This window comes from Puma concolor, chromosome B1 (assembly GCF_028749965.1).
Source record: "Puma concolor isolate L17-30 chromosome B1, mPumCon1.1.hap2, whole genome shotgun sequence".
NCBI lineage: Eukaryota > Metazoa > Chordata > Mammalia > Carnivora > Felidae > Puma > Puma concolor.
The window spans coordinates 81076294-81101174 of record NC_141670.1 but is presented as its reverse complement, the minus strand read 5'-3'; the positions used below and the strand labels follow the sequence as shown (position 1 = coordinate 81101174).

General features: G+C 37.1%; 1 protein-coding gene across 5 annotated transcripts in view; it reads right to left on the bottom strand.

Annotated features, from left to right (window-relative positions):
- Positions 1 to 24508, bottom strand: part of TTC29 (tetratricopeptide repeat domain 29) — a 253186-nt gene extending 228678 nt beyond the window's left edge. The window contains exons 1-4 of one of the 5 annotated variants that reach the window (XM_086704141.1): positions 24456 to 24508; positions 20547 to 20594; positions 15163 to 15260; positions 13050 to 13133 (exon numbers count right to left, since the gene is read on the bottom strand). In XM_086704141.1, the coding sequence (XP_086560267.1) occupies positions 13050 to 13133; positions 15163 to 15254 (176 nt within the window). In that variant the 5' untranslated portion in view covers positions 15255 to 15260; positions 20547 to 20594; positions 24456 to 24508. Of the gene's footprint in view, positions 1 to 13049; positions 13134 to 15162; positions 15261 to 19342; positions 20109 to 20546; positions 20595 to 21058; positions 21190 to 21243; positions 21999 to 24455 lie in introns of those variants that run through there. The other 4 variants (XM_086704140.1, XM_086704144.1, XM_086704142.1 and 1 more) reach the window with 4 other exon arrangements.
- Between the last annotated feature and the right edge of the window lie 373 nt (positions 24509 to 24881).

The window sequence follows — 24881 nt, the reverse complement described above, 5'->3', positions numbered from 1 at the left end:
AGGTCCTCATTAAGACTGTAAGCAGATATCTCATCAGAAACTTTGGAGGCCAGAAAGTAGGTGGCTGATATATTGAAAGTGCTAGAAGGGGAAAACAACAACAACAACATCCAGCAAATTGTCCTTCAAAAGTGAAGGAGAAATTAAGACATTCCCAGATAAACAAAAGCTGAGAAGGCTCATTACCACTGCAAGAAATGCTAAAGGGAGTCCTGCAGGTTGAAATAAAAGGCTACTAAATAGTAACTTAAAGCCATATAAAGAAATAAAGATCTCAGTGAAGGTAAATGCATGGTCAATTGCAAAAGCTAGTATTATTACACCAATGGTTTTTAACTTCACATTTTTGTCTTGTACCTTATTAAGAGACTAATACATTTATAAAAAAAACAATTATTACCCTAAAAGCTAGTATTATTTTCACTTTGATTTGTAACTTCTACATTTTGTTTTCCATATAACTTAAGGTTCTAATGCATTAGCAAAACAATTATTAATGTATCTGTGGGAGCAGAGGGTATAAGAAAAATCTCTGTACCCTCCCTTCAATTCTGTTGTGAATCTAAAACTGCTCCAAAAAGGGTTCTAAGCAAAAAAATGATTAGTATATGTTTTTTGGACAATGTAGAAAATTTAATTCTCTTATGCCCATAACTGAAAGGGGTAGAGATGGAGCTATAAAGGAGTAAAGTTTTTGTATGTTCATAAAGTTAATAAGCCAGTATAAATTCAAATTAGAGGGTTATAATTTTAGGGTGTCAGACATAATCCGTGGTAACCACAAAGAAAACAGTTATAGAATATATACAAAAGGAAATTAAAAGGCAATTAACATTGTTTCATTACAAGAAGTTAACTAAACAAAAAAAGAAGACAGTAATGAAGGAAATGAGGGACAAAAAAGCCAAAAGGCATATAGAAAATATATAGCAAATGACAGAAGTCCCTCCGTATCAGTAAATACTTCAGATGTAAATGCATTAAACTCTCCAGTTAAGGGCAGAGATTTGCAGAATGGATAAAAGAACATGATCCAGCTATGTGTTGTCTCCAAGAGACTCATTTTAGATCCAAAGATGAAAATAGGTCGAAAGTAAAAGGATGGAAGAAGATATTCCATGGAAATAGTAACCAAAAAAAAGCAAAGGTGGCTATATCAATGTCAGACAAAAAAGACTTGAAATTAAAAAAGTTTACAAGAGACAAATCAGGACATAATACATCCATAAAAGATTCAATACAGGAAGAAGATATAATCATTATAAACATTTATACACCTAATAACAGACTATCGAAATACATAAGCAATAAACTGACAGAACTGAGGAGAAATAGATAGCTCTAAAATAATAGCTGAAGACTTCAATACCTGACTTTCAATAATGGTTAGAACAAACAAACAAAAGATAAGTAAGAAAGAGAGGACTCAATAACACAATAAGCCAACTGGATCTAATAGACATATACAGAGCACTCTACCAACAACAGAATACACATTCTCTCAAATGTACATGGGACATTTTCCAGAATAGACCATATATTAGGCCACAAATTAAGTCTCAGTAGATTTATTTTTTAAAATTTAAATTTAAATTATACCAAAGTATCTTCTCTGCCCACAGCTGGATGAAGTTAGAAATCAGAGAAGAAACTAGAAAATTCACAAATTTGTGGAAATTGAACAACATTCTCTTAAACAACCAATGGATCAAAGAAGAAATCACAAGGGAAATTAGAAAATACTTAGAGATGAATGAAAATGAAAACACAACATAGCAAAATTTATGGAATGTGATGAAAGTAGTGCCAAAGGGGAAATTTAATTGTAAGAGCTTAAATTTGTAAACAAGAAAGATCTTTCAAAAACATTTAAAAACAAGAAAGATCTCAAATAAACAGCTTAATTTTACAATTTAATGAATTAGAAAAAGTACGGACTAAACCCAAAGCTAGCAGAAGGTAGAAAATAGCAAAAATTAGGGCAAAGACAAGTGAAATAGAGAATAGAAAAATAGTATTTTAAAAAATTAATGAAACCAAGAGTTGGTTCTTTGAAAAAAATCAGCAAAATTGAAAAACCTTTAGCTAGACTGACTAAGAAAAACAGAAAGAAAACTCAAATTACTATAATCAGAAATGAAAGTAGGGACATTACTACTGATTCTACAGAAATAAAAAAAAATATGAGAGTATTATGAAAAACAGTATGCAATACATTCAATAACCTAGATGAAATGGACAAATTTCTAGAAACACAAAACCTATCAAAACTGAATATGAAGAAATAGTAAACCTGTATAACTACTAATGATAATGAATTAGTAATCAAAAATATCCAAACAAAAAAAAAAACCTGGATCTGATGGTTTCACTGGTGAATTCTACAAAAACGTTTAAAGGACTAACACGAATCTTTATCAAACTTTTCCAAAAAATTGAAGAGGAGCAAACACTTCCTAACACATTCAATTAGGAGAGCTTTGCCCCGATACCAAAGCCAGACAAAAATACTACAAGAAAAGAAAATTACAAGAAAACCAATATCCCTTATGAACGTTGATTTAACAAATACAAGTGAACCAAATTCAGCATCATATTAAAAGGATTATACATCGTGACCAAGTGGAAATTCCTCCTGAAATGCAAGAATAGTTCAACATACTAAAATTGATCAATGTAATATACCACATTAATAGAATGAAGAAAAAATTACTGCATGATCATCTCAACTGATAGAGAAAAAGCATTTGAAAAAATTCAATAAAAACACCCAACAAATAAAAATAGAAGGAAACTACATCAACATAATAAAAGCCATATATGAAAAACCCACAGAAAACAGAATATTCAATGATGAAAGACTGAAAGCTTTCCTCTTAGTTCAGGAACCAGGCAAAGATACTCAATTTCATCATGTCTTTTCAACATAATACTAGAAGTCCCAGCCAGAGCAATTAGGCAAGAAAAAAGAAATAAAAGACATCCAAATTGGAAGGAAATAAATAAAATGATCTGTTTCCAGCTGTTGTAGAAACCTGGTGTAGAAAACCCTAAAGATTCCACAGAAAAAGGTGTTAGAACTAATAACAAATTATTAGGATACAAGGTCAATACACAAAATTCAGTAGCATACCTATATACTAATAATAAATAATTTGAAAGGGAAATTAAGAAAACAACTTCACTTATAATAGCAACAAAATATAAACCAAGGAATTAACTAAGGAGATGAAAGACTTATACAATGAAAACTGTGAAACATTGTTGAAAAAGTTAAGCAAGATATAAATAAATGGAAAGACATCCCATGATCATAAATTGGAAGAGTTAATATTGTTAAGATGTCAATACTACCTAAATCAGTCTATAGATTCAATGCAATTCCTATCAAAATACCAATGAGAATTTTTGCAAGGTAGAAAAATCCATCCTAAAATTCATAATGAATCCCAAGGCATCCTAATAGCCAAAATAATCTTGAAAAAAGAAGAACAAAGTTGCACCCACTTCCTAACTTCAAAACTTACCACAAAGCTACAGTAATCAAACAGTGTGCTACTGGCATAAAGACAGACATATAAACCAATGGAATAGAACAGAGAGTCAGAAATAAATCTTCACATGTATGGCCAAATAATTTTTTATAAAGATGTCAAAACTACTCAGTGGACAAGGGACAGTCTTTTCAACAATTGGTGGTAGGAAAACAAGAATGAAGTTAAACCCTTACCTAACACTGGATACATTAATTAAAATGGATTAAAGACCCAAACATAATTTAAAACTATAATATGCAAAGAAAACTTATGGCAAAGTTTTACAACATGGGATTTGGTAATGATTTCTTGGATATGGCATCAAAGGTACAGGCAACAAAAGACAAACTGGACTTCATGAAAACTAAAAACTTTTGTTATCAAAAGACATTATCAACAGAGTGAAAAGGCAACCTATGTAACAGGACAAAATAATTGCAAATCACATTTCATATTATGGGTCAACATCCATGATATATACAGAACTCCTAAAACATAATAGCAAAAACCAAACAATTCAATTCAAAAATAGAACAAAGGACTTGAACAGACATTTCTCCAAAGAAGATATCCAAGTGACCAACCAATAAGCACATGGAAAGATGCTCAACATCACTAATCATTAGGGAAATGTAAATCAAAACCACAATGAGATACCACCTCATACCCATTAGGATGGGTATTGTCATAAAAGCAGAAAAAAATAAATGTGGGCAGAGATGTGGTGACATTGGCACCCCTGTGCATTGTTACTGGAATGTAAAATGGTACAGCCACTGTTGTGGCAGAATGGTGTTCCTAAAACAATCAAAAATAACATTACAAATTATTCAGAAACTCCACTTTTAGGTTCATAATCAAAAGGATTGAAAACAGGGTCCTTAAGACATAATTGTACACCCATGTTCACAGCAGCATTTTATAGCTAAAACATGGAAGTAACCAAGTGTCCATCAATGCATAAATGGATAAGCCAAATGTAGTGTATACATACAATGGAATATTATTCAGCCTGAAAAAGGAAGGCAATTCTTACATATGCTACAACATGGATGAACCTTGAGGACATTGTGCAAAGTGAAATCAGCCAGTCATAGAAAGATAAGTGCTGAATAACTTTAGTTACATGAGGTATTTACATGAGTAGTCAAAATAATATAAACAGAAAGTAGCATAATGGTTCCTAGGAGTTGAGGGGAGCAGGTAAGGAGAAGCATTGTTTATTGGTTACAGAGTTTCAGTTCTGCAAGTTGAAAGTAATTCTGGAGATAGATGGTGGTGATGGTTGCACAACAGTATGATTTAATGTCATGGAACCACACACTTAAAAAGAGTTAAGATGGAAAAAACTATGTTATGCATATTACAATCTAAAAATCTTTTAAAAAGAGAATAATGTTGTACATTTCTAATGTAGAGTTAGGCATCACCTAATTTTGCTATACCAAAAAAGACTCTGATCTGGTAATATTTGTGGATGCCCTGGGAAAGCAAAAGGATATTTGTGAGCCTATATCCTAGTTTTGCTTTAAGTACTGAGAAGGTGACACTAGTTACAGTAACTCCAGTTTCCGGAACAGAAAACAGAATAGGGCGTGGGTATGAGCCAGGGAGTGATCTTTACATAATTGCAGTAATATCAACATTTTGAAGATTATTTTTTAGCCATAATGGAGAATGGAAAAAGGCCTAATTAATTTAGATATTCCCTTGCCTTCTTTCTCAATACAGACAGAATACAATATGAAAGACAAAACTCAACATAACAAAACCATCTTGCCACGTGAAGTACAGGTGATGTGGCTAGGTCATTGCTCATCCCACTGACAGTTCTGATTGATTCAACCTCTCTGGTACCTGGGTGTTTATCTCCTTTTATCACTTTGTTCCTTGTTCCTGAAAGAGCAATTTCCCAAATGATTTCCAAATACAGGAGGGCTATTGTGCACTTTCAGGTTTACAAGCTATTATGGGAAAGAGCCACATTCTCTGGCTATCTTCCTTACATTTCTCAAACTGTAGGTTTATAAGTAAAGCAATCTTATTATAGTAATGGTAAGTTAAAGCAATTTGTAGAAATGTTTTAAAGGGGTTTGGAATAGCTCAGCAGACTATACAAATTGTATTGCTTGGTGTAGCATAAGTAAGTTTATGAAAAATTTACCATAAGTTGAAATAAAAAATGTTTTCCCCTTGTTGGTTAGCATTACTAAGTTTGAAATTAAAACTTATTAAAAACTCTGTCTTCTGGGGCGCCTGGGTGGCTCAGTTGGTTAAGCATCCAACTTCGGCTCAGGTCATGATCTCATGGTTTGTGAGTTAAAGCCCTGCATCAGGCTCCTTGCTGACAGCTCAGAGCCTGGAGCCTGCTTTGGATTCTGTGTCTCCCTCTCTCTCTGCCCCTCCCCGGCTCATGCTCTGTCTCTCTCTCAAAAATAAATAAACATTAAAAAAAAAACACACAAAAATCTCTATCTTCTGAACATGATGAAAATGATACCTAGGTAACAAAGTAAAATATGTAATTATACATATGTAAAGAAAAGTGATAAATGAATATTAATACCTAAATCAACACATAATGTTAATGTGAAGTATTTAGGTTATATATATTATTAGTAAATGCTTTAAAAGCAAAAAAAAAAAAAAAAGATCAGTGACTGTTAAATAGCTAAAGTAAATGTTGTCTATATGTGTCTCTCATACAGAATTTCATTTAACTGTCATAAGAATTTCCTATTATCATTATGCTTTCCAAATGGTTGTGGAAATCAAAGATTAGAGAAATCAGATAACCTGCATAAGATCACACAGATATTAAGCAGCAAAACCAAATTTCCAACTGAGGGAGAAATCAGCTCCCATAAAAGCCACAGCTGCAATGTCGTGATTCCTGTGCTTTTGCCTTACAAAGATTTTTTTTTAAGTCTAATAGAGCTGCTAAGTTTAAACATCATATATGAAAATAATATTTTAAAGCAAACTTTTAAAAGACATAGACACATAAATGCCTAAGAAGTTGGCATTTAAAACCTTTCCTCCTTTTTTTATTTATTTAGACTTAGTTTTGATGAAACTATGAGATCCTCTTTGCATCTAGGGAACAATTTTTTTTTAATTTTTTAAAGTCTATTTATTTATTTTGAGAGAAAGACTGAGAGAGCAAGTGGGGAAGGGTCAGAGAGAGAGAGAGAGGGAGAGAGAGAAGCCCTAGCAGGCTCAGCGCCGTCAGCACAGAGCCCAACATGGGGCTCAAACTCCTGAACCATGAGATCATGACCTAAGCCGAAACCAAGAGTCAGAAGCTTAACTGACTGAGCCACCCAGGCGTCCCTGGAACAATATTTTTAAAAGTTCTTTCCATTGGGGCGCCTGGGTGGCGCAGTCGGTTAAGCGTCTGACTTCAGCCAGGTCACGATCTCGTGGTCCGTGAGTTCGAGCCCCGCGTCAGGCTCTGGGCTGATGGCTCGGAGCCTGGAGCCTGTTTCCGATTCTGTGTCTCCCTCTCTCTCTGCCCCTCCCCCGTTCATGCTCTGTCTCTCTCTGTCCCAAAAATAAATAAACGTTGGAAAAAAAAAATTAAAAAAAAAAAAAAAAGTTCTTTCCAACTACATTTCTTAAATTCCAAAATTTTAAATTTTATTAATATCAATATTCTTTAAAAAAAATTATGGTCAAAAAAATCTTTCCCAGTTTCCCATCCTAGGGATCCACTGTGGAAACAATACTAGAATTTGAAGAAACAAACAAACAAACAAACAAAAGTTACCCATCCTCTGTTCCTATCAGTATTCCCAGCTATTGCTTAATTTTTTTTATACTCATGATAAGGTAAGGACTAATTAATGCCTTTCCGAAACTTCAGAACATCAAAATCCTGTCTCTCTTTCTTGAATCAGTAAGACCTTAAAGCCCAGTCTGCTACCTGGAAGGAAAGAAGGGCAGCTTCCATCCCTCTCTTTCCTGACTGTTCCTGTTAGTCATGGAGCCATTTATTTGTCAACTACCCTTTTCAGAAAGTTGATTTGCAAAACTCCATACAGAGTTTAACTTGTCACATCACAAAAGAACAAAATGTTTTGAAGAGAAAACCAAACGATTTCACAAAATTATTTAAAGGTAAACAGGAGAAATGAAGCAGAGCTTTGAAAAGCACACCGAAGGGGTCTACATTCCCATGGTGTTACTGTGAACTATATCCTGAATAAACTTCACTCTGTCACGTATATTTTGACAACCTGGCCGTTGTGCAAATCCAGGTGCTATATTTGCTTAAAACAAGAGTATCTGTGGTTCATAAAAGCGTCTGTGGAAGACAATTTTGAGATAAACTCAAGATGAAAACTTAACACTGGCAAAATGCTAATTTACTTTAACTGCGTAAGTATAATACAATTCAAAATGAGGAAGGGGTGAAAGCCATTAAAAGATATGAAAATAAACGGTTCTTTGTCTCTACAACCCAAACTCATTGAATATGACAACTGACAGTCTAATGGCCACTTGTGCTGAAAGTGACGCTTACTGAGCTTTAACTGATAATGCTGAGAGATGCTCTGAAAGAAAGCAATATCTTAGAGATGCACACATCTCTATTTGATCTAAATCTATTCTTCCATATAATAAAACGTGGTATCTGAAGAAGAAAGATTAGCACTCTGTCCCTTGAAGGTTTTGTTTATTTGTATCCTCATACACATAGCTGAAGCTGTAAAAACTGCCCCCCAGAAATTTTTATTTGAATCTACAAATGACACTTTCATTACTTAGCTATTCAAAGCAATTATGATATGATAATAAGTGATACTTTCAATCCTTTTAAAAAATACAATATTCTGACAATATAATACAGAACAAAAAGCAAAGCACAAAACCACAACAGGATCTTCTTTAGTTGTTAAAGGTGAGTCAAATATTATCAATGAACTATTTGCAGATTTATCTAAAAAAGTCAAATTGTCAGTGTTAATTACATTGGATGTGAACACAAAACGTGGAAAAAATGTACCTACTAGGCACAGAAATAATCCAGTCACTTAAAAAGTAATGAAGCATACCGAAATTCTTCTGCAAATGCAGATGATTAAAAAACAAACAAACAAACAAACCCAGAAGCCCTTTGCTTTTGAACTACTTTACCCATTCCCAAGTAAAATGATCCCCCAATTGGATCTGGCCATTCCAGGAACTAGTCTATACTGTCTTACTCAATTACTCATTTAAATTTTACACTCCTATTTGTGTATATAAGACACTTTTGAGGAGTTAAACTTCTTTGATTCAATATTCAAACCAGTTAACAAACAACATTGACCTGAAAATATTGCAAGCAAAGAATATTCCTAGCAGGATACCTATTTCACGGTGTTTATGTAACATTCTGTTCATTCATTCATTTAACTTGCAGTTGTTGGCTTCTGGCCACATGCCAGGGCACACAGAGACATGCTCCTGTGCCCGTGCAGATCTATTCTGCTGGGATGAAGACAGTCAAAATACAAACTCCCAATGCAAGAGGGGGACCAAATTATAGCATAAATAGAACCAGATGATTTGGCTGAGAGCAAGTATAGGTGGAGTGAGGGCTACTAGATTATGAGGTCAGGAAGTGGGAGACTGAGGGGGTCACATTACCTGCATGACAAGAAACAGTATCAGCAATAAGGCACAATGAGAAGAATGAGTGGTGGGGAGAATGGGAGATGAAGTCAGAGAGGTCAGTGAAGTCCAGATCATGTACAGCAAAGTCCAAACAGTAAACCTTAGAGTTTATCATAAGAGCAATGGGAAGCTCAGGGGGTTTTAAGCAAATGAATGTCATAATCTATTTTTTTCAAAAAATGACTCTGGAAGCTGAAGTTTGGCAGAGTTCGAGGGGCTATGTGAAGAGCAGCCAGGGCTATTCTAGTGGCCATGGCAAGGGATGATGGTAGCTATGCAATGAAGAGAAGTAGATGAACACAGAATATATTTTGGAGTTACATCTGATAGGTCATAGAGATGGATTAGATGGGGGAGGGTGGTGAAGTCAGGGCAAAACTCAAGGCTGCCTTGGTGCCATTTACTGAATATGGGAAACACTGTGGGGGGAATATTTGTTGGGGGAGTTGAGGGAAAGTAGGGATAAATCAAGAGTCATTTGTGGTCATATTAACCTTAGAATGTCTATTAAAAATACAAGTATATACGGAAAAGACGCAGTTGGATATAAAAATCTAGAGCTCGGGGCTCCTACTGGCTCAGTTGGTTAAGTATCTGACTCTTGATTTCGGCTCAGGTCATGATCTCACAGTTCTTGAGACCAAGCTCCACATCAGGCTCTGGGCTGACAGCGTGAAGTCTGCTTGGAATTCTCTCTCTCTCCTCTCTCCTCTCTCTCTCTCTCTCTCTCTCTCTCTCTCTCTCTCTCTCCTCCTCCTCCTCCTCCTCCCCTGCTCACACTGTCTCAAAATAAATAAATGAATATATTTTTAAAAATTTGAAGCTCAATAGCAAGCTCAGGGCTGAATTTATAAATGTGATAGTCATCAGGATATTGTGATACTTAAAACTTTAAGAATGGATCCAAGGAGAATGTAGCTGGAATACAAGGCCTAGGATTCAGCCCTAGGACAACCCACCACTGAGAGTTTGAAAAGAAAGCCAGCCAGGAAAGACTAAGGTGGCACAGTCAGAGTTTGGAGGAAAACCATAGAACATGGCATCCTGGCAGGCACAAGTACACAGTGATCAATGGCAGAGTGCTCAACTCTATCAGATGCTGTGAAGACATCAAGAAAGATGAGTCCAGAAACATCGTCATTATATATTGTAAAAATGAAGGACACTGGTCACTCTAAACAGAGAGATTTCTGTGACTTCTGGGGCTGGAAATCTAGTTAGAGTCAACTGATGCAAAGAATGGGTACAAATATTGAGACAGTGCTTCTGGTTGCTATGAAGGGTAGAGACAAATGGGACAGAACCTGGAGGGGGATAAGAAGTCAAGGGAAACACTAAAGTCAATATGAATGCTAAGTGAGACTGATCCAGTGGAAAGGGAGAAAATGATGATGTAGGAGAAAAATGTGTTTAATTGCAGGAGAAAGTCTTGGAACAAGTAAGAGCGGATGGTATTCAGAGCACAAGTAGAGGTATCATCCTTAGACAAGAATAGGAACTTTCCACCCATTATGATAGAAGGGAAGTCCAGAGTATAAAGTTTTTGGGTTAGATGATGAAGCATTATTTTGGGACTCACATTATTTTGGGACAGAGAGCACATACATATTATGGGATATGTATATCAATTATATAATGAACATGTATATAACCATCTTTATACACTTGATCTTAGCACCAAATATATAATATATATATATATATATGTATGTATAAAGCAGTGTATATAGAGATTTAAAGGTTTATCATAGACATTGCTTTTGTCTGACTGAAAATTTGATTCATCAATTTCTTCCCCTTTTATATTGAGGATCTGTGATGTACTAGTTTGGTCACTTTATAATGCTACCAAACAGAAAGCCAAACTCAAAATCTGTCTTCCTTGGTAGGTTTTATCCTGATTTCCTCTAGACCTTGAGGCTGCCCCTCATAATACAATCAGCACTCATTTATTCCATATTTGTTTCCTGTTTGTAAATATTGTTTCAAATAGAGACAAGGAAGGGGCCAAATATTTTATAATAAGATATCATTGTCTTTCCCCCTGTGAAAAACCTAGTATTAGATATAAAGCAGGCACTTGAAGGCTTGCTGACCAATTTATCTTTTTAGAGTTGAATGACTAATAAAAAGTTTTATGTAGCAATTCCTTGGTTAACAGAATATGCATAATTCCTATGGCACCTGCTGAGTATTGCTGGGAGATGATGAAATTATTCATCAACTTTCTCCCTTACATGTTATTCAATTAGTTTGTCTGTGGCAAAGTCTAGAATATATATCAATCAAAAGAGTGAACTAAGTACAAGCTATCTTCCTATTAAGGTTTGCATCCACTATCTTAGCTTTGGTCTAAGAAAGTATTCAGGTGCAGGAAACTTTAAGGAGAATGCAATTGTAAGGATTGAGATTTATCTGGTGCTACTTGTTTTCTGTAGCGTATTATGGATTTGAAATAATTTTGGTAATACCTTTAATGAAAAAAATATTAAGAGAATGCTCATCAGCAAAGCCTATTTTGCATTTTTAGGTCAAAGTTTTCTTCAGTGCAGACTGAAAGCTTAGCAGATTTTAAGTGCTGTATATGGATTTCTAGCTTGTTAAAATATCTGAAGCATGTTTAATTCCAAATTAAATTCCTACTTCTGAAGTCAATTACAGATATTTGTATATCATTATATTTAAATAAGAAGGAAAATATCACTCATATATATTTTTCTTTCAAGAAGTATCATCAGACAATATTAACCTTTAATTTTAACCAACAGGTTACCATGGAAAGTTAATAAATCAGCAATCAGCAAAGCATTTAACCAGAGGGCCCATATACCACATATGGAAGTCAATAGCATTCCAAGGAAGACAGTGATTATAGGTACCGTAAAATTTTCTCACTCTATGAAGTAACTACTGACAGAATGAACTATTCCATTTTTCCACATTATATGCAAATTCACAAAGATAATATCTAATCAAATGAAACATATCAAGAGACTTGGAATTTTACACTTTGTGAAAATCTATACCAAAAATACTAAGAAAGCACTTTCAGTAGAATCCCACAGCACTAGACAATACTAGTAGAGAGGATGCTTTAAAAGCATTTATTGCATAAAATATTTTAATTGAGTCATCTAATGAGTTTCATAAGATGCATGTGCATTAAAATATTTTTATTTTCAGTGCTTATATCTAACGATCTGATGATAACATAGCCACCAAGTCTACAGACAAGAAATATCAAAGCTGTTTAGCTATTATTATAGGTTTTTATTCATTTCTCACTAACCTACACAGATTTTTATACTGTTTTTACTCAAACCATAAATTAGTTTCTAACGTGATAAAATGGCAAAGTTCGTGTTGTCCATTGATAAAATAAATCCAGACAATTTAGATTTATGTAAAAAGTAACCAATAAAGTACAATCCACTCATTCTTTTGTGGGTTTTTGGTGGGGGGAGGAACATATATTTGTAAGGAATTGTTGTTTTAAGTTGCTAGGAAAAAGAGATACGATCTTTCTCTAAAAGAAATTTCTCCCCATGGAGGCAATACCCCTTAAAATGGAAGTTAATAAGCAATTAATAGCACAGACTTAACTAAAATATTGCAAATGTGATAGTATAATATCTTGGTAAATATGAGAATTTTGAAAGCCATAAAATTAAAGACTTTGATATGTGTAAGATCAATAGACATGACTTATCACTATTTAATATGGGCTTTAATATTTAAATGCCATGTTCCAATGAGAAAGTTGTACTGCACAAGAAAACTGAAATTTCAATAAAGAATCAAGACAAAAGAAACAAACTTTATATTAAAGTACCTTTAAGAGGTTATACTTACGCAGCAACCTCCTCTTTTGACAATCCTTTGACATTCACCTCCAGGTAATGATCTATGTCATCTTTTTCTTTGATCAACTGAGACCTAAATGAAATGGAAAGAAATAATAAAGCACTGCTTTATCAAGTTGAAAAGCTCCCAAACATATAAAATGCCACCAGGAGTAGAGAAATACTTAAGGTATAATACTATATATAATAAGTGTTCTACAATAGCTATAGACTTAGGTTGTTGATTAATAATTTCCAAATTTTCATTTTCTTGAATGGAAAGGGACAGGGAAGAATATTAACTCAGTGTGCAAACAAATAAAGCACCAGTACATTAAAAGAATCAGCATTCTTTTTTTTTTTTTTTTTAATTTTTTTTTTTTCAACGTTTATTTATTTTTGGGACAGAGAGAGACAGAGCATGAACGGGGGAGGGGCAGAGAGAGAGGGAGACACAGAATCGGAAACAGGCTCCAGGCTCTGAGCCATCAGCCCAGAGCCCGACGCGGGGCTCGAACTCACGGACCGCGAGATCGTGACCTGGCTGAAGTCGAACGCTTAACCGACTGCGCCACCCAGGCGCCCCAAAAGAATCAGCATTCTTAAGTAAATGGAGTTTTCTCCTCAAAGCTTATAAGCTCTTCCATTTTACTCACATTGCTTCACACTGTAACTTTCCAATACAGAAGTCATATTCTGTCTCACACTGGATTTTGAACTAAGAACGCCTATTTGATACAAATGTATAAAATTTATTTGTTCTAAACATCACCAACTTTGCACTGAAATGTTTGAGTGGTTTTTTTATCACACATAAATTCAAATTATTTTTTAAAAAAGTGATTTTAAGAAGACTTTACTGAGAAATATATTACAGTTGTAGTGTATTTATTCTTCACACTCCCTTGCACCTTTAAAAACAAGCATACTACTCACATCCTGTAACAATGGAAGTACAGGCCTAAACAAGTATGTGTTTTTATTCAGAAGCTAATGTAAAATGTTAATACAAAACTATGCCTTAAATGGTGATGAAAAAAATGTTTTTTCTTCAATAAAATGAATACAAGAAATAGTTTTCTTTAAAAACTTTACTGTAGAGATGTGAGATTGGGCTGTGTTTGTGCTGGTGTTGAAAAGAAAATGAATCTCAAGCATTATAAAAGACAGGAAGAACAAGCTTTGTCAGACTTTGTAAATATTCCACATTATTCAAAAGTAAAATTGAAAATAAGAATATACATATACCCTGAATTATGCATGCATCAAAAAATCTGTTTTTCAAATTTTCTGAAAGGAAAATTTGATTTGCTATTACAAGGGAACTTTTATGTTAGTTTAGCTGTATGCATTTATTTTGGTCCAGTGACTTTGGTCTTTCCCAGAAATACTAAAGTATGGTCCTTCTCAAAAGAAAGTAGTTTCGTAATACTTTGATCCTTATGCCTTGCAGGAAGTGAAAAGTTGGCATATGAAATAAATAATCAAACCTACACAAATTATTTATGTTGATAAATAATATTTGCATCACTATAACTCAATAAAGCCATAAATGGCAATTTCTAAGGAACAGTTTCTAAATTCACATTAATACTTAGGACAAAATACATTGTTCTCTGTCCTTAAGTTTCTGCGTGGCAGCTCCAGGAGCTCAGCAGTCCTTCATGTGTAGCAGCATTTTCAGGCCCCAGGATCATTTCAGTTCCTAAATCTTGCCTGCCAACTTACCCCAGCAATAACACTGGGTTCTCCTTCCTCCAAAACGCAAATCAGCACTCAGGACCTTTGGAGTAGCAGCTATCCACCTTTCAGTCCTAAAGCCTCTGCTTTCAATTCTCCATCAACATCTTAAAAAGCAAATATATCTCCAATGTTTTATAGGACCATGATATAATTAGAACAGGAAATAAAACAATCAAATGAGCACTAGCTTGCTAAGCAAATAAATTCTTAATATTTGGATGAAGTTCATCAATCCTTTTGAAACAGCAGACCTGAATATTCTGAATATAACAATATACTTTTGTCTTTAAACAATTTTGTTTTCTGAGATGTGTTATTGACATTTCTTACTGCAATCAATTCATTCTGTAGGAAAAGAAATGAAAACCAGGGTCACGTACCTTGGAATCGTGCTGGGGAAACATGGCAGCTTCTGTCTGGCTAAAGATGTAAGCTTTGGGTGTGTCATGGGCAGTGGGGGCAGGGTGGTCATTTTAGGCTACAAAAAAAAAAACCAAAACACAAAAACAAAAACCAGAAACAGTATTTTAACGAATGAATCTTTCAAATAATCCTTTAAGACATAATTAGAGATCCACAGTCTGTCATCTTAGCTGAGAATGCCTCTGTATGTAGAGCTATAGCTCTGTTATTCAGGAAGGATACTCACTAAGTGGATTCTGCAGGTTGCTTCTCATTATTTTCTTCTACTATGTGCCTTTTGGCCAATTTATTACTTGTCTGCATCTCTACCAACAATGGATAAGGAAAAAATCTGATAAATGAATTGAAGATTCAGACAATCAGGGGCTTTGGTAGGAGTTTTGTTAAGGGACATGGTTGCAATTAAAGAGTGAAGATTTTCAGGACAGCTATAGATTTCAAATGCTCATGCTTTGCTTTCCTGTTACAATCAATAATTGAAAATTGCTCAGACTTTGCTGTTTTCTAAAAACTTTCTCACTCACAAATAAAGGCTTTAGAAGTGATGGATGCTAAGACTGATTCTCAACAAGGAGACAGCTTCCCCAAGAGGCACACAGCTACCATAGTGTAACAAATCACTTCAAAATATAGAGATCCAGAAAAGATTGTTTAAAACAACCATCATTTTATCATCTTTCACACTTTTTGTGGGTCAAGAATTAGGACAGGGTACAAGGGATGGCTTTTCTTTATGCCATGATGACTGGGGCCTCTTCTGAGAAGACTCAGAAGTTTAGGGGTAACTCAATGGTGGGGGGGGTCAGAAATCATCTGTATCTTATCCCTTGTATCTGGTAATTAAAAGTATTAGCTGTGACCTTAACAGGCTATTTTCCAGAACACTACATTTGGCCACCTCATAGGGCTTTGGCTTCCTCACAGCGTGGCAGCCTCAGGCTTCTCCCGCAGCAGCTCAGTGCTCCAAAGACAAGTATGCTGAAGAAGAGCCATGGAAACTATATCCACTTTCAGAGCTTGGCCTTGGAAGTCACATAGTACTGCTTCTACTGGGATAAAAGTCCTGTTCAGATTCAAGGCTAAAGAACATAGATTCACCTACTGATGGGAGAGTATCAACACCACATTGTATGAAGAGAATGTGGGATGGAGATATTGTTGTGGCCATCTTTGGGAGAAGCAATGTGTCACAGCGGGGAAGGTAGCTGAGCAATAATGAAGGTGGGTCTATAAAATCAAGTTATCTAAAAATTACCCTAAATAGGAAGAAGTGTGGACATAATGTCTGTGGACGTAGAATGGAAAAACTGTCACATGCTGCAAGGGCTTTCAGATGCAAAAGAACACACATTTCTACTGTTAGAGAGGCATCTAAAAGGCCACAGCCTCTTGATTCCACCACCATGTCCACCAGTTGTGATGTCTATCCTAAGCCTCACCAAACAACTGAAAGGCTTATTTTAGGTTTTAAGTCACTTACTTCCAGCATTTACTACATGTGAGACCCAGGGTAAAGCACTACCAACCTGGGCCTTAAATATATTTAACAGATATTTATTGAGCTACTACTTGGTGCCAAGTACTGTTCAAGGTGCTAAAGATAGAGCAGTGAACAAAAAAGATGAAAATCTCTGATCTCACAAAATTTACATTATAGGGGTGATGTGGGGGAAAACAGATAATACACAAACATACAAAATATATATAATGTCCGATGATGATAAGATCTACAGCAAAATATAAAGCAGGGACCTAGAAATTACCCAAGTGCTCACCAGTAGTGAAGGCATAAATAAGAGCAGAATGAGATAAAGTCAAAGACATTAATGAGAAATTTGGTAGTGTTCTGATGGTGTAGGGTCTTGAAGATTACTATAAAAACTGACTTTTACTCTCATTAAGAATCCTTTGGAGATTTTGAGCATAGGGGTAATACAACCTGATTTGCACCTCGAAAGGATCAGTTTTGTTTCCTTTGAGCTTAGACTACAGGGGATGAAGGGCAGATAACACAGGCCAGCTGGGAGGCCAGTTGTTATGAAATCTGGGTGAAAGTCGATGGTTACTCGGGGAGAGGTGGAGGTGGAGAGATGTGGTCAGATCTGGGGTACAGCTAGCTATGGACAGCCAAGGTACAATATTCCTCTAGTGCTACAAAGCCATGAGGGAGGGAGGTGGAAGAATAATAAGACTTGAGGGAAAGTTTTTGAAATAAATGAAAGATTATGAAAATAATTTTTTGCATAATTAAAGACAAGAGTATTTTTTTGTTAATTTTTTTAATGTTTATTTATTTTTGAGGGAGAGAGAGACAGAGAGAGAGAGAGAGAGAGAGAGAGAGAGAGAGGCAGAGCGTGAGAAGGGGAGGGGCAGAGGGAGAGGGAGACACAGAATCCGAAGCAGGCCCCAGGCTCTGAGCTGTCGGCACAGAGTGTGATGCAGGGCTCGAACCTATGAAGCATGAGATCATGGACACTTAACCGATTGAACCACCCAGGTGCCCCGAGAGAAAATTTAATGCAGATCAGTGTCATGTTTTACATATGATGGAATCCTAGCATTACCCAGATTATCATGGCATGGTATGATCTATGAAACAATGTCCACTTACTTTTAAATAGTTACAGCTTTAAAGCACACTGTCTGAACAGCAAATGTTATTTAGTCCTTTCCTACTTCATAACTTCATAATATAGTGACTTCTTTTGTAAATAAAACTAAAAAAAAAAAAAACCTACTCTTCTGATCAGATGTCATATTAACTAGTTGAGTTACTTGGATAACCAGAACTTACTAAATGACAACATTATGTAGAACATGTGGTAAGAGGTTAAGGCCAACATAAAGATAAATCTCACGGACAGGTTTGAAGGCATACCAAAGGCTTCCCCAAGCCCACCTCTGATGAGCCTATTTCAGAGAAGCTAAGAGTCGTCTATGTTCCACAGTCCTCTGATGTTACAGAGCAAATCTGGGCCATCTTAGCTCTTAACCCTCATCTGTCTATCCTTAACGGATTTCTAAAGGGACAGGAGAAAACAATGACTGTGTTTGTTTCAGTTGGGGCATTTCATCCTCTATGAATTAAGACAGTTCTAAGAGCCCCCACTTTGCTTGCCAAGGGCACTGGGGCAGGAGTGATTTCTACATAACTGCAAGGGCCCTTGAAGGGTTCATCAAGGAGTTTCAAAATGAGGAAATAGTACTTGTAATTCTCCAAGTACTAGAAAGATACAGCTGCTTGTAGACAGAAAGAGGCACCAAACCCCAGAGTGCGATCCAGCCAACAAGGTATGTAAAAGCCACCCCCGTAAAGTTGGGCTGTCAGTATGTGATGTAAAATTTATCCTTTTTGATGTTTACTGGGTTAGATAATTGTTGCTAGAAAATATAAGCATCTAATGAAATCAAATGCAAACACCACACGTGGAGAGGAACATGTCTTCTTTGTCACACATATGAACCGTGATTCTTTTTTTTTTCAATATCTGAGTCGTTTCCTACCATTAACGTTTCAGCTGCCAGTTCCTTCATTTTGCTCTCCTCTGATCTGAGAACATTAGCAGCAGGAGCACCTTTACTCTTAAATTTAGTTTAATGTTAGTATTGCAAGCCCTGCTGGCAAGCCTCAAGGCACAGACTCTGAATGGGGGGTGGTCAGAGCTGAATGATAAAGTGGAAAAAAAAGTTATTAACTCAATGTTGGAAAAAATAGGCTCCAACCAAACTGTGTTGGAAAGTTTAAGCTCAGAGTTAGGGTGAAAGTTGAGCAGGCTCCCCCCACTGCCTTAAACCCCACACACGTACCTGGCTTATGCCTGCTGGGAAACGGGATGTTGTTTTTCACAATTGATTCATGGTCACATAAAGGTATTTTGTTCTACACAACAGGTATGTGTGAACTGAATTTTATGGCGCATAACATTTGATATGCATCAAATATTTAAAGGTTTCCTACAACAAATTTTTTTAATCTAAATAATCACCATCTCTTTTGTAAGTTCAGTCTTATTTATGCTGAATTTTGTTAAAGTAGGAAGTTGGTGCTTTCTAGCAAATAGAAGCAGCCAAGAGGAAAATAAATGAGAAAAAACGCAAGCATGCTTAGGGACCTGTCATTTTAGTCTGAAATTATACCTGTCAAGGAAGCCCTTTGCTCTTTGCTGATATGAGTTGTATCACTTTCCTGGTGTTGGACAGACAGTGTTCCCAGCTCCTAGGTGAGCTCCACCAAGCGGGATGAATGGTTCAGGGTGACTATCTGTGTTCAAGCAGAAATGGAACACATCCTAAACAATGCGCTGTATCAGGGCTCTCCTGGTTCAAGACCACAGAGGAAATCACACAAGATGGGTGTGACTGCAGGAAGGGAATGGTTCCGATCCAGGCACATGGAGACAGAGAATGTGAGGCACCTCTCTGGCTGGTACCAAAACCAGTTTAGCTCCAGGAGCCGAGGGTGAAGCAGTGTGTGAGGAGGACCCAGAGGCAGCTCTCCCAGTACCAGCAAGTGGGCGGTGCTGCATGTGGCACCAAGGGTGCTGAGACAGAGATCAAAAGGCCGCCTGAAGCCATTCCACTGTTGGTATTCAGAAGAGATTTGGTGGGTTCTTTGATCTGCTGGTTGGCTCTTGTATCACGGTTTGGCCCCCACATGCAAAGACAAATGAGAATGGAGAAATACAGGATGAAAGGTTTAAGAGTGCTGGGTCAGGCTGAACGTGTCCCATGGTGAGAGTTTAAATTTCTGCCCCCCAAGTAAAATTCTTCAAAGAGTAACCCTCCTCCTCCTGCCCAGAGATGCCCTCATCAGGAAACACAAAGAAAAGGGTAGGCCTAGCACTGAGTAGACAGAGGCTACTTGGGGAGTGAGGAGGTCTGAGGCCGACTACCATCTCTAGAATTCAATCACTTTGGGATGTGAGAAAGCCGACAGACCACAGCAAACAAATTTATTATTTGTCATCAAGAGAATTCAAAATAAATATGATTTTACGATCACCAATAAAATCATTTGTAAGAATTAGAACTGTTCATGTTATCACCATAAGCTCTTTTTACTATAAAAGCTTAAAGAAAACTATGGAAAAAGTATCAATAATTATGGTCCTGAAAAGGGTAAAAGAAAGTCACACAAAGAAGCTGAAAGAGTTGCTAAACGTTTATCCCTTGTATCATAATTTTTAAACACCTCTAGCACTCAGTGGTAGGTCATGAGCTAGGTCATTAAATAAAATAAATAGAAATGAGACATTTTCTACCAACTGACATTTCTTGATGATGAAATCAAAATATAAAGCAGGAAAAGTGTTGAAGGCAGGCCATGTTTCAGTTGACTTACATTCGGAGATTACTGCTGAAGGTCTCTCCAAGGTTTACAGACTTCAGTCTGAAAATTAGGAATAATAATAGCAAAGGAGAGAAGAAAAAAGTTACAAATCAGTTAACAGAATAACTCCTCTTCCTGTCCCAAATCATGGAATAAGAGTCACTCATACAAATAATACCAAGTACCTAATGTGTGTTTAAATGGACGTTTTCTTTTAATACCAAAATGTAGTCCCTAGAGGAGAAACTAATAACTAATTCAATGAAATACCAGTACATCTGAATTATGTATATGTATTAATATATTCCAATACAAATGTGGCATTAGGGATAACAATTTTATCTCTCAAACTTATTAGACACTAAGTTATCTTTACTCAAACAGCGGGCACCTCAGTTCCCTTTCTGTTCCTACTTAGTCCTAAACGGGACTAGTAATTTATTCCTACACCGTTTTATTTTCCCACTGCCCTCAGAGGGTCAGGTGAACTGGGAAGCAGGAAAAGCGCCTCTCCTGGCTCCTACTTCTACCCACTTCTTGAGGTTAAATGGCGAGGGCCTCTGTTCACGAAGCTTGAGAAGGCGTCTACACACTGATGAAGGAAGGTCTGCTGGGGTCACGAAAGGGACTGGACTGCCTGGAAGAGCAGCCCGCCTCTCCTGGGAACTGTTAAAGTCCTGCCCCGAGCTTCGCCTCAGCCGTCACGAACCTCGGTGGGCTGGCCCCGTGGGGCAGTTCTGGTTTTCCGTTCCGCCGAAGTGTGATCCCCACCGGTGGCAGGTGCTGGGCGCCGGTGCTGCCTCCTCTTCCAGCAGTTGTTCGGAGACCGGGCACAGTCTGCGCGGAGAGAAGGGACGCGGGAGCGTCGCCCGGGATACTGAGGGGGTGGGGCCGGGCTGGTGGGGGCGGGATTAGGCTAAACAGGGTCTCGGGATTGGGGCAGTTCCAGATTCCTCGGGCACGGGGGCGGAGCCTGGTGGGGACAGAGCCTACGAAGGCTGAGCGGGACCTCCAGATCTAGCACGCTTTTCAAGCAAGGCAGCTTTCAAAAGTTTGTGGCCGCTTTCAGAAATTAGTTCAACTGATCAAAGGGTCTCCAATTTGCCGCCTGGAGTCATTTCCTTCATGGCGCCTCATTCTTAATATTTTGCTACATTTCCCCGATCAATGGGAAAGCACTCAGCTTGGCATTCGTGACCCCCGTGACCTGATGCCACTTTAAGGAACTGGAAGTCATTCATTCCCTTCTTCCTCAGCCTTTGTTGTAACCAGAACCATTTTTGCCCTGCCATCCATGAATACCTTTTCCACTCCTGTCTCCAGCAAGATAGTCCAATTTTGAGTTGTGGTGAGTGACAGACTCAAGATCTCCTGTTCATAGAATCTTCCTGCACCCTGTCTTATTATTACTTTTTAAATTTTTTAGCTGAAACTCAGGATTTTATATTTACATTGACTAAATGTCAGCCTATTAATCTCATCCCATCATTCCATCCCGTCTCTCACATGTGTAAGTGCAAGGAAGTGAGCTTTCTTGCACATTCTCTCATATGTATATAGGGCAAGAGGGTGAGGATTGTTGCTTATTACTTCTCAAATACAGACGTGCTGGAAAGTGAGGCTTTTATTCAGTGCCTACTGTCACACACTGTAGGAGAGAGAGCCAGCAATATTGCTCACGCAAGTCATTCTATTAGCCATAAATTGATTCTATTTGGAGTACAAACATAACAACCATAACTACACATTTCATTCCGACATCTAATTTGCTGCACCAAATTATGAAATTATTTCCACCATGTAAGTTTACATCATGCACTCAACTGATCACTCTGACTACCTGTAACTGGGCTCCACATGATCCCCCATGTCAGTAAGGCCTGCCCTATCCTCAAGAATTCATCTCCCAGTTTTCAACATCACCTTAACACGACTCCACTGTCACCGGTGTGAATTCTTTTCTGGTCTTTACTGCCTTTTCTCCTTAGAGGTTTGTGAATTCCACGCACCTGCTTTTTCACACGAGACTCTCCTGGTTTGGTTTTCTAGGTGGCTTCTTCTTGCCTCTTTGGATATATTCCTCCTGCTTGCTGCATTTTCACTGGCAGTTCTTTGACCAATTCTCTTTCTCTTTCTGCTTAGTGTAATATTTCTTAGAGCTAGGGAATTCAGTTAGCTTTTTTTGCAAGGGATAGAAAACCTGACTTACACTAGGTTAAGCAAAAAAGGAACCTGATTATTTCTTTTTTTAAAAAAAAAATTTTTTTTTCAACGTTTATTTATTTTTGGGACAGAGAGAGACAGAGCATGAACGGGGGAGGAGCAGAGAGAGAGGGAGACACAGAATCGGAAACAGGCTCCAGGCTCCGAGCCATCAGCCCAGAGCCTGATGCGGGGCTCGAACTCACGGACCGCGAGATCGTGACCAGGCTGAAGTCGGACGCTTAACCGACTGCGCCACCCAGGCGCCCCAGGAACCTGATTATTTCACACAACCAAAGGATGCCAGCTCCAGGTACAACTTTACCTATAGAATCAGGGCCTTCTGAAAACTTTGAGGACTCTAGAACACCCCACCCTTCACCACACAGAATTAATCTCTCCTTCTTTCTACCTCTTCCTCTTAGACCAGTTCTACCATATGTGTATCACTTTGCGTGGATCTTGGTTTATATGAGTTAATCTCTCCTGAAAGATTCTGAGCTCTTTGAAAGCAGAGACCATTTTATTTTTCTCTGAATTCCTTGGGGAATTAGTATATACCATATGGGGATTAGTATATAGCATACGCTCAAAAATGTTTTTTGAATTAATCAAATGAATGACAGGATGGCTAGAAGCTTCTGGAGCTGATTCTTCCATTTGCAATTGTTCTTATTGCTTCCTCTCTCTTCCCCACCTAGAATTGGTGAGGTGGGAGGGGATGCAGTTACAGTTTGAATGCTAATACTGACTTAAGATCTAGAGTGCCCCCTTCTGATCTTTGCTCTGGAGAAAGGTTTTTTAGAATGTCTCAGTGTGCAAAGAAGCAAATGATAATCCTCTAGGGGAAGCCAATACATCTTAACTACTCCCTACAATTGTTCTCAAAGTGTTTCTGATACCTCAATCATCATTTCAGTCATCTCCATTATCATGATCTTCCACGATGAAAATTACTCTGAATCATTTTTGTTTTACTGAACACATCTCCAAGGAACAACTGAAGAAAGAATATATGAGGTAAAGTTTTTGAGTCTTTCATGTCTGAAAATGTGCTCATTTTACCCATGGTTATTTGGCAGGTTTGGACATTCTAGGTTAACAATCGTTTCTCAGTTTAGAAGGTATTGATTTCCACCCCCCCACCCCCCACCCCCCCCACCCCCCCACCCCCCCCCCCCCCGCCCAGTATTCATTGTTAACGATAAGAAGCCTAGAGCCAATTTTCATTTTTTGGATGGGATTTTGTGATAAGATCCGTGTCTGCAGTGACATCCCCAAATCTCAGTGACCTAAAATGATGAAGTTTATCTCCTGATTACAATATGTAACCATCCCAGGTCAGCCTTGGGTTTTGTTCCATACTATGTTCAACAGCATAATCGTGCTAAGAGGATTATTACCCCCTGGAGCATTGCTGGTTTGTGGCAGCTAGAAGATGAGAGTAAATTGCACATTAGCTTTTAAAGCCTTCATCCAAAATTATATTCATCATTTCCTCTCCTACTTGAAGTCACATGGTGATGCTCAGTTTTAAGGGAGCAGGTAACTTTGATCTTGCCATGTGTCTGAAAGAAGAACCAGATCTCTGCGAATGGTCATAATGAATATCGCACATCTGGTTTTTTCCTTCAGCTAAGACATTTTTTGGACTTTTGTATCTTTCTGTTCTGACATTTCATGGAGGTCTCTAGTAGAACTTGTCAGCTGAGTACTCACATTCTTCCTCAGATTTAGATAATCATCTTCTATTTTTAAAAAAATATTTCATGTTCTCATTTTCTTTTTCTATGATTCTTGCTTATTAAACATCAACCTAGATTTGTCCTTTTTATCTCTGATTTTTATTTCATTTTTATTTTCTTTGCCTTTTTGGTTCTAAAATTTGGACATTTTGGACAGTATTATTTTTCAGTATTTTATTGAATTTTTTGTGAGTGAGATAAATCATATTTCTTAGTCTTTGATATTTCTTGTTCTTTTATTCATCCTTTTGTATAAACTCTTTTATAGGCGTACTATCGTTTATGGATGTACAATTATTTCTGAATATATTAATTAGTTTTCTCTAAATTATTTTTTCCCCCAGAAAATTCTTTTCTTTTGTTAATGTTGACATATTTCTTTTACATAGCTATTGTTCTT